The sequence below is a fragment of the Salminus brasiliensis genome, chromosome 1 (assembly GCF_030463535.1).
Source record: "Salminus brasiliensis chromosome 1, fSalBra1.hap2, whole genome shotgun sequence".
NCBI lineage: Eukaryota > Metazoa > Chordata > Actinopteri > Characiformes > Bryconidae > Salminus > Salminus brasiliensis.
The window spans coordinates 98395158-98405157 of NC_132878.1; the positions used below are offsets into that span (position 1 = coordinate 98395158).

The 10000-nt window shown below is 42.6% G+C and overlaps 1 protein-coding gene across 3 annotated transcripts in view; it reads right to left on the reverse strand.

The window, feature by feature from the left end:
* LOC140569753 (NLR family CARD domain-containing protein 3-like) overlaps positions 1-8896 on the reverse strand; it is a 17406-nt gene extending 8510 nt beyond the window's left edge. Inside the window, exons 1-9 of one of the 3 annotated variants that reach the window (XM_072692566.1) lie at positions 8567-8896; positions 7948-8042; positions 7686-7793; positions 7434-7547; positions 6125-6173; positions 5582-5786; positions 3448-5239; positions 2618-2791; positions 26-199 (exon numbers count right to left, since the gene is read on the reverse strand). In XM_072692566.1, coding sequence (XP_072548667.1) covers positions 26-199; positions 2618-2791; positions 3448-5239; positions 5582-5786; positions 6125-6173; positions 7434-7547; positions 7686-7793; positions 7948-7991 — 2660 coding nt within the window. In that variant the 5' untranslated portion in view covers positions 7992-8042; positions 8567-8896. Of the gene's footprint in view, positions 1-25; positions 200-1263; positions 1514-2617; positions 2792-3447; positions 5240-5581; positions 5787-6124; positions 6174-7433; positions 7548-7685; positions 7794-7947; positions 8043-8566 lie in introns of those variants that run through there. The other 2 variants (XM_072692568.1, XM_072692567.1) reach the window with 2 other exon arrangements.
* Positions 8897-10000: the final 1104 nt, after the last annotated feature.

Consider the following 10000-nt stretch of genomic DNA (forward strand, 5'->3'; position numbering starts at 1 on the left):
AGAATGAACTGACAGAAACACTGACCTGAGAATCTGCAGTTTACAGTGTGAACTCTTCAGTCCAGCAGAGAGCAGCTCCACTCCTGAATCCTGCAGGTCATTGTTACTGAGGTCCAGCTCTTTCAGGGAGGAGTTTTCCAGCTTTAAAACTGATCCCAGAGCTTCACACGTCTTTACTCCAAGATTACATGAAGCCAGTCTGAAAAATGAAGAATGAACAGATTTTATTTGAGAATACACTTAAAGAGAAAGTGATACATTTCTGACAGTAAAAATAAGGAGTGTCTAACAGTAAATGATGTGTTAGTCTAAAGCTAATGTAGGAGAGTACTGGATCACATGCATCAAACATTTCAGGTCGTTAAACTAGACGACCTCCCCGATCCATCAGAGGGCACTGGATCCTAGCTCGTCAATAAAACTGTCATAAAAAGGGAAAACTTAACTTAGACCCCCTTCTTTGGAGGGCAGAAGAGTGCCCATTCCAGAGCACCCTAATTGGTGGGTGATTGTCTCTGTATCCTCTACATGTTACTGATGTATGTTCGTGCCTCAAACCCACGAGTTAATAGAGTTTAGCATTTAACAGTTCTAGCTGAAGAGGAAGTAAAATAACCTCTTTATTTAACTAGCTGCTTTATTTCTCATCATAGATTCTTTTTCTTAGTTCTTTTCTAGTGGTTCCACCAGAATAATCAGTGTATTACTCTTATTCATGTGTTCTCATATTCGTTTATGATGATTTATTACTCTTAATGGTTTTGTATTATTACTTGTTTATTAAATCTTATTAGTTCACAGTACGATTATTTACTTTACTTATTTTCAAGAGTAACAATCTTTATGTCAGTGTAGGATTCACACACACACACACAATAATAAAAGAAAATCTAGAATATAAGAATGGTAGATATAATTAGGAAAGTGAGAAAGCAAAGACATTTGAAAAAGTAGCAGCAGTCTGATCACACTGTGAAAGGAATGTAGCAGCATGAATGAATAAGTAGTGGAAACATAATAAAGTGTCTAGTGTGGGTAAAGTGTCTCAGTGTCCTCAAAGTGTCAGTGCAGTGTGTTTGGCTAGGAGGAGTTTAGGAGTCTTACAGCTTCTGGAATGAAGCTGTTTCTCAGTCTGTTCATTTAACACCTAATGCTCTGCAGCCTCCTGCCTGAGGGGGGCAGGAATGTCCCTGGATTTTCTGAGCATATGCAGCTTTGGCCCTCTTAACACCTGCAGTCAGCTCTCCTCTAGCCCTGCTCAGTTCATGTGTGTCGCCGGACCTGAAGGCAGCATCCTTCTTTCAGTAGAGAACGCACCTCTGCATTCAGCCAGGGTTTCTGGTTCATGTAGAAGGTCACAGTCTTTGTGGTGGTGACATTTACATTTACATTTAAGGCATTTAGCAGACGCTCTTCTCCAGCACGAGTTACAAAAGTGCTTCACTATTTCCTCAAGAATAACCTCAGCTAGTGTAAATACGTCAGCGAGACATGCTGAGAAGAGGGTAGAAACCTGTGTGTCAGACGGTGGGAAAAGAAAGGTCAAGGCCTGAGTTAAAGTTCCAGTTGGCTTAAAGAACGGAGCTCCAGAAGAAGAAGAAGAGAAGAAGCCTCAGCTAAAAAAAACGGTTATTTACAACTTAAAGCCTCCAAAACTTGTGAAATAAGTATTTTGTATAAGTAGTTTGGCTAGTTTTTCTTCGTCTTGTTTAGTTTTCACATTAGATTTTGTCAGATTTCTAACGAACACCAGCCAATCGAACCTTTGAACAAGCCTACATGAAACTGTCACATCCTGCCTAAAGAAGACTCAAGCATCCATAGCAGCCGTGTTGCTCCACCTGAACAGAGCCTGTGAATGCTGCTCTACCACGCAGGATGGCTTCCCTACTGGTCTGATCAGAGGTGCAACAGCATTCCTCAGGGATCCGTTCCTTCCACCTCGAAGCCTTGTCTCGACTGGACCTTCTGTCTAGAGCCGACCTTTGGGTCTCTCTTCAAAGCTCCAGACCCAAACTACTGGTGACTAGAGTTGAACTTGAGCAGGGACGTTACATTCAGATTGTTCAGTCTTGCACACTGATCATGTTACCTTCGTTTAACAGCGATCAGTCAGACCAGTCTAGTTCTAGCCAATAGCAGTAGCTGTCCATGTGATCAAATCCAACAGTCAGTGCACTTCTCTAAACAACTCACCTTATTACTATTCTAACCACTATCTCAGGAATAACGTCCTGTGGGGTGAGTGTTGATACACTAAACTCATGCCTACCTTAAAGGCTGTGATTCTGAAATGATCTCTCTCATTATTACATGTTTCTATGATAATGTTTTAGTAATTATAACTGGCTCTTGTGTGAGTGTATACAAAGAGATTGAGTCCCTGGAGCGAGAGAACTGCCTTTTAATTGAGACTGAATTTAATTCAGAACTGAACTGCAAATCAAGGTAAGTTTTATTTATAATGGAGTCTAAACTGAAACAACCAGTTACCAAAAATCTACAGTCCTGGGCGAGAATTACAGGTGGTGCCCCATTCATTTAGGTCATAGCTAATTATTTCACATCTCACATCTTCACATTTATCATTTCAGAATGAAGTGACAGAAACACTGACCTGAGAATCTGCAGTTTACAGTGTGAACTCTTCAGTCCAGCAGAGAGCAGCTCCACTCCTGAATCCTGCAGGTCATTGTTACTGAGGTCCAGCTCTTTCAGGGAGGAGTTTTCCAGCTTTAAAACTGATCCCAGAGCTTCACACGTCTTTACTCCAAGATTACATAAAGCCAGTCTGAAAAATGAAGAATGAACAGGTTTTACAATAAACTGAAAGAGGAAGATTTGAATGGACAGATAAAGAATAGAGAACAGAATTAAACTGAAATACAGCGTCCGTCTAAAGTCCTGGAGTTTCTTTATATAGAGATAGAAAACATGCAGAAAGCTCCAGTTCCACATGCTGACCCATTTTACTGTGAACAACGTGGACCTGCAGCTCACCAACAGCTCTGGGACAGATTTTAGTGGTGTTATGAAATGCCTGAATATTATTCATATTATTGGCTCTCCTTAACTAGACACCCAATGAACGACTAGAACAGCAGCACTACTTCCAATCTTCTCTGTTCACTTATTATCACCATTAATTCATTTCTCTCTTAAAGAGACAGTAACTGAAACTGATTTGAACAAAGTTAATTGGTATATCTTCTCATATATATCAGCCCATTAGGCTGAATTTTAATTTTCAACTGGGCAACAGAAATAACACACACACACACACTCTCTCTCTCACACACACTCTCTCTCACACACACACACACACACTCTCTCTCTCTCTCTCACACACACACAGGATAATTCATACTAATGTGATTCACTGTAAACTGGTTCTAATCATCAGCAGTTCATTATAAACTGTGGAAACGCCTGAAGGAAAATACTCACACAGCTCTTCTGGATGCTTTGACTACTGGCAGCAGCCTCAGAAGACACTCCTCTGATGGCTCATATTTACTGAGGTGAAACTCCTCCAGCTCTTCTTCTGAGTTCAGCAACACAAACACCAGAGCTGACCACTGAGCAGGAGAGAGCCTGGCCTGATGAAGATGACGGTCACCACCTCTGTTCAGGTATTTCTGCACTTCCTGCACTAGAGAGTGATCATTCAGTTCATTCAAACAGTGGAACAGATTGATGGATTTCTCTGGAGAGATGTTCTCCTCAATCATCTTCTTGATGTATGTGACTGTTTCCTCGTTGCTGTGAGAGCTCCTCTCTGTCGGTGTCAGTACGCCTCGTAAGAGAGTCTGATTAGACTCCAGTGAGAGACCCAGAAGGAAACGAAGGAACAGGTCCAGGTGTCCACTCTCACTCTGTAAGGCTTTGTCCACTGCACTGTTGAGGAAGTCAGTCATCGTTGATCTGCTGAAAAGCTTAGAGAGTTTACTGGTTTGCTGTTCAGTGATTTGCTGATTCTGAAACTTTCGGTTGAGAAACGCATATAAAGCAGCAAGGAACTCCTGGACGCTCAGATGTACAAAGCTGAAGACCTTCCCCAGGTGCAGCTCATGCTCCTCTCTGAAGATCTGGGTGCACACTCCTGAGTACACTGACACTTCCCTAATATCAATGCCACTCTCTCTTAGGTCTTCCTCATAGAAGATCAGGTTTCCTTTCTCGAGCTGCTGGAAAGCCAGTTTCCCCAGAGCCAGAATACTTCCTCTAGTCTGCTGAGGATCAAGGTCACTTCCTCCACTGTACTTCTGGCACTTGTGTTTGATCTGGAAGATCAGGAAGTGTGTGAACATCTGCGTCAGGGTTTTGGGGGTTTCTCCACTCTCAGCTTCACTCAGCATTCTCTCTAGAACAGTGGCTGCAATCCAGCAGAAGACCGGTATGTGGCACATGATGTAGAGGCTTCTTGAAGACCTGATGTGTGTGAAGACTTTGTTGGCCAGGTCCTGATCACTGATCCTCTTCCTGAAGTACTCCTGTTTCTGAGGGTCACTGAAACCCCGCACTTCTGTTACCTGATCAACACACTCAGGAGGGATCTGACTGACCGCTGCTGGTCGAGAGGTGATCCAGAGGAGAGCAGAGGGAAGCAGATTACCCTTGATGAGGTTTGTCAGCAGAACATCCACTGAGGTCTTTTCTTCTATATCCACCAAGTTCTCATTGTTATGGAAATCTAGAGGCAGTCGACACTCATCCAGACCATCAAAGATGAACATGATCTTGTAGCTCTTATAATGTCTGGGTTTTAAATCTTGTGTTTCTGGGAAGAAGCTCTGAAGAAGATTCACCAGACTGAGCTTCTTCTCCTTCATCAGATTCAGTTCTCTAAAAGGAAGTGGAAATATGAAGAGAACGTCCTGATTTACTTCTCCTTCAGCCCAGTCCAGAATAAACTTCTGCACAGAGACTGTTTTTCCAATTCCAGCAACTCCTTTAGTCAGTACGGTTCTGATGGGCTGGTTCTGTTCTGGTAATGGTTTAAAGATGTTGTTGCATTTGATTGGTGTCTCCTGTGCTGCCCTTTTCCTGGATGCAGCTTCAATCTGCTTCACCTCATGTTCCTGATTGACCTCTCCACCCCCTCCCTCTGTGATGAAGAGCTCTGTGTAGATCTCATTCAGAAGTGCTGAGTTTCCAAGGCCTGAGATTCCTTCATTAATTCTCTGACATTTATCCCTCAGTTTGGATTTCAGCTTTCGATGACAAGCTGGGGCCAATTCTGATACCAGAGGAAGACAATAGAGACATGTGATCAGCTGTGATCCTGCATTAAAGACCCCTGTGTAGAACAACTGTGTGATACAGTGAATAAATCATTTAAAAATAAAGATTGTAGTGTGTTGTTTCTGTAGCAGCTGTAGAGCTCTTAGAGCTGTTAATGGTGTTTCTACAAAATCAGTAAGTGTTAGGTTTAAGGACTACAGTTGATGCTGTGATACATTATCCTATAATTACAAAATCCAATGAAGTATTGATTTTATTCCCTTTGAAAAGCGGGACTTCACTGAGGAATACATTAGCACTCAGGTTGGGAACCATGGTCATGACCCAGAACTCTTACTGCTCTCTAGTGTGTTAGCGAGGTCTGTCTGCTTCATGTTCCTCAGGATCTGCAGTGTGATCTTCAGCACCCCCTCTCTCCCCCCTCTCTGATCATCCTCATCCTCCACCTCTCTCTCAGAGCATGCTGGGTAATCTGGACTCAGGAGCTTCTTGAATGTGTTCAGCTCGTTCTCCACTAGAGAGATAAATTTCTGCTGCAGCTCCTGATTAAGAACAAACATCAGAGAATCACTAAAGCTGCACCATTACAGAGAGAGATGATCTGAACACAGAACAATCTGCTAAACAGAAGAGAGACACTGATCTGAGGAGTGGAGGAGTTCTGGATGCTGTGATTCTGTAATGTGTAAAAGGACTTAAACATCATGTTACTGAACAGCATCTTAAAGTATTAATATGAACACTGTTACAGTTAGAATACACCAGCAACTGAAGGAGACTGAATTATGATTAGCAAAGTATCAAAACTTTAAAGCAGCTTTAAACTGAGAAATGAAAGAAATCAGGGAGATCCTCATCATGTGACTGGTTTAGGACTGACCTTGAATATATGCTCCAGTTTTTCTCTGTCAATCTTCTTCTTCTGGATGCTGTGGACGAATAGAAAACCCACACTGTGATGTCCATGAATTAATCAGCTGATACAGAAGCTCACATCTGCACTCACCACCAATAATCAAACAGTGATATTGACAGAAGATCAAAGTTGAGAGTTTTAATAAAATAAAGAATAACAGACAATAACAGATCAAATTAAAAGACTGAACTTCAGTAAAAGCTGAATTAAACACACACATTTCCAAATGTTTCTTAAAGGTGAAAACAGAGCTCGACCGTCTACTAATGTAAACAAAGACGACTTCACAAAGATACATGTGTGTTTTGGTAGCGGAGCTTTCTGTCTCTGACTTCAGTTTTCAGACGTAGCAAATCTATCATTTCTTGGGTTTATTCAGGATAAAAATGTCTGAAAGTTGTGAATGTGTTTGTTTGAGTCATTACTCGTCTGATAAGAGCTCTGAAAAGAACTAAATCTGAGTGGAATTCTGTAGAATTTCATCCATTTGTAAATCTAACAGAACACACAGCAGCCTGACTGAACACCCATCTGTTCATTACATTATAACCCATATACCATTGACCCAAAGCCCACTTTGACTGTCCTGCTTATATCACTGATATCACCTGCTTATACTAACTGTCCTATTTCTATGAGAAACTGTAAGGTTTGGATGTGAAACACTGGTGTGTAATTTCATGCACAGCTGCCTCATTTATGATCTAAGTTACTGACTGACTCTGACTCTCAGTAGCTCTGTTTACATGCAGAGATTTTCACCAATCTGAATAAGAGTTCATTCTGATTGTAGAGAACGACTGAACTGTTTATATGAACATTAAACATCCTCACATCACCCAACACCTCCCACCCCATCCCATCCCTGTAGTACCCATCAAAACACCCCCACTCTTCTCTCAAACACGCCCCCTACTGTCTCTATATATAGATATGTGTGTAACTGTCCACCCTATAGCTGATATTGTAATTTAGGGAGTAGAACCGACTCTCTGTGAGCTCGTTTAGTGATCTAGAACATTGTTCAGGTCAGTCAGTCTAATCTAGAACCTGTCTCACCATCACACCCAGCTGTGTACACTGATCATTAAATACAGAGAAACTCAGAACCTCACACTGAGCTCCTGTGTGGAAATCAGTGCAGAGGAACAGCATGAAGATCACCTGCAGTGAGTGTGTGTGTGAGTGTGTGTGTGTGTGTGTGTGTGTGTGTGTGTGTGTGTGTGTGTGTGTGTGTGAGTGTGAGTGTGTGTAGGTTTGATGTATCACTCACTTTGGGTCAGGGGTCACAGCTTCACTGCTGAAATCAGGAGGTTCACCCATGGACCAGTCACTCTTCATAGACACACAGCTGGGCTCTGGAGAAACTGCTCTCTGTGTTTCAGTCCTGTTAACATTAAACACAGTGAAAACTCCAGCATTTACACACTGAACTCCAACACACACCACATCTTTAAGAAAGCTCAGGAACACATTTGAAGAGCTTCACTCTCAGAACAGTAGTTTACTGAGTGCAGTGATGTACCGAGACTCAGAGCTTCCTCCTCCACTGCTGAAGTCTAGAGGCTGCTCCATGGACCGGTCACTCTTCATAGACACAGCGCTGGGGGCTGGAGATGCTGCTCTCTTCACCCTGAAAACAGTTGATTCATGATGATCCATGATGAGAGTAAAGTGTGGAGTAATGACTTCCTTTACTAAAACTCCTTCAGCTTCAACATGAGGGACATAAACACTCTCTCCTTCTCCTGGTTCTTCAGATGAAGTGCTGATATGAGGATACTCACTCTGGGGCACTTCCTCCACTGCTGGAGGTAAGAGGCTCCATCATGGAGCTGTTCCTCTTCTAACACACACTGCTGGACACTGGAGATGCTGCTCTCTGAGAACAGATCATTTACAACAGATTCACTGTAAGAACAGCTGGAAACTGGAGTTTTCACACACGCCCACTTTGTACTGATCACTAATTCTAATATTGATTAGAGTGTTAGTAAGGTGGCGGTTTACACCTTTAAGTAAAGAACACTGTACTGAAATGATTAACTCTAACTTGGGAATTAAAACTCTGCTATGAAGCCCCTCACAGATCCAGTCCTCTATTCCTGTACAAGAACCCACTCAATAGTGTGAACACAGAGCTAATCAGAACTGGAGGAACTAGAAGAACAGGACTGGAAGTTCTATTAGCTGATCTATTTAAGAAGCAGTTCATGTGAAGCAGTGAAGCACATTTACAGCACTGTTGTGGCCCACAGACAGCTCTGTCCCACCAGCACGACTCTGGAGCTGAGCTCCACTGGTAGAAACACTAATATTATGGGGTGGCTCCTTTTGTTCTGTTGGTCTCTGTACTTGCGTTGCGGGCCCGAACCGCTGCTTGTGTTCAGGGTGGTCTCAAACTACCTGTCCGCTTCGTGCGCTGAACGCAGGAAGACCCTCGACTCCCTCAGTGAGAGCCGTCCGACTTCACCTCAGCATGGGGGCGTCCAATGCTGCCAGAGGAGATCTGACCGCTCCCGGTAGTTCAGACCGCTATCTGGGCTGGATCTATTCCCCGGCTGGGAATGTGGACGGGACCGGGTACCGAGTCCGGCTACTTGTCAGGAGCTTGTAGAAGTTCTCAGCTCCACAACCTTGTTCTTCTGACTTGATAAAGATGAAGAATAAAACCTTCTTTACATGAAATCCAACACAAAGCAGCTGCGCTGTACTTTTCCCTCCTCTCTCTTTCACTTTCACTTTAACTTCAGTCACCTGACCTGATCCAGCACCCAGCCTACAGCGCCCTCTAGTGGAGAGACCTCCACACACCACAGTCTGTACACACTGCTACTGTAGGCAGTGCCCAAAGTCTGAAAGTCAGGGTTCAATCAGAGAACACTTCAGTCAGAGAAGATGGAGCAGATGTGAAACATGGAGTTTACTGACAAGAACAGCTGTTGTGTCTGAATCATGGATAGATAATGGAGAACATCTGTGGCTCCACATAAAGCATCAACATTAATAGAGCTGTAAAACTGCAAGAGAACCCAGTTCAGATACTGAACCTAAAGAGGAAGTACTGAGAAGAAGAAAATAAAAGTAAGGTCATTTCATCAACACTTTACAACAGGAATTCATTGATTATCAGACCTTAAACAGCATTAAGCTTTACTAAATGCCACTGTCTCAGTTCATTATTAAAGGGGATATATATGAAATTCACTTCTTTAGAGCTGGTGCTTAGACATGTTGCTTATTCCACTCTCTGATCATATCATTAAGAGCTCGTGTGCAGATCGTTTCCTAAAGCTTTGATGTTTCTGTTATTTTATCATTTCTTGGTTCCCTGTTTCATCTCCAGACATGTTTCAGAAACTTTCTCTTTTTCTTCTTCTTCTTGTCGACCAATCTCCTCATCCTTCATCATCATCATCTTCATCATCATCATCAACCTCTGACTCTTTAACATCCACAGTTTCTACGTTCTCAGATCTGTCTCTCAGCCTGGTTTCATCATCATCATCATCATCATCATCATCTTCATCATCATCATCATCATCATCAACCTCCGACTCTTTAACATCCACAGTTTCTACGTTCTCAGATCTGTCTCTCAGCCTGGTTTCATCATCATCATCATCATCATCATCATCTTCATCATCATCATCATCATCATCAACCTCCGACTCTTTAACATCCACAGTTTCTACGTTCTCAGATCTGTCTCTCAGCCTGGTTTCATCATCATCATCATCATCATCATCTTCATCATCATCATCATCATCATCAACCTCCGACTCTTTAACATCCACAGTTTCTACGTTCTCAGATCTGTCTCTCAGCCTGGTTTCATCA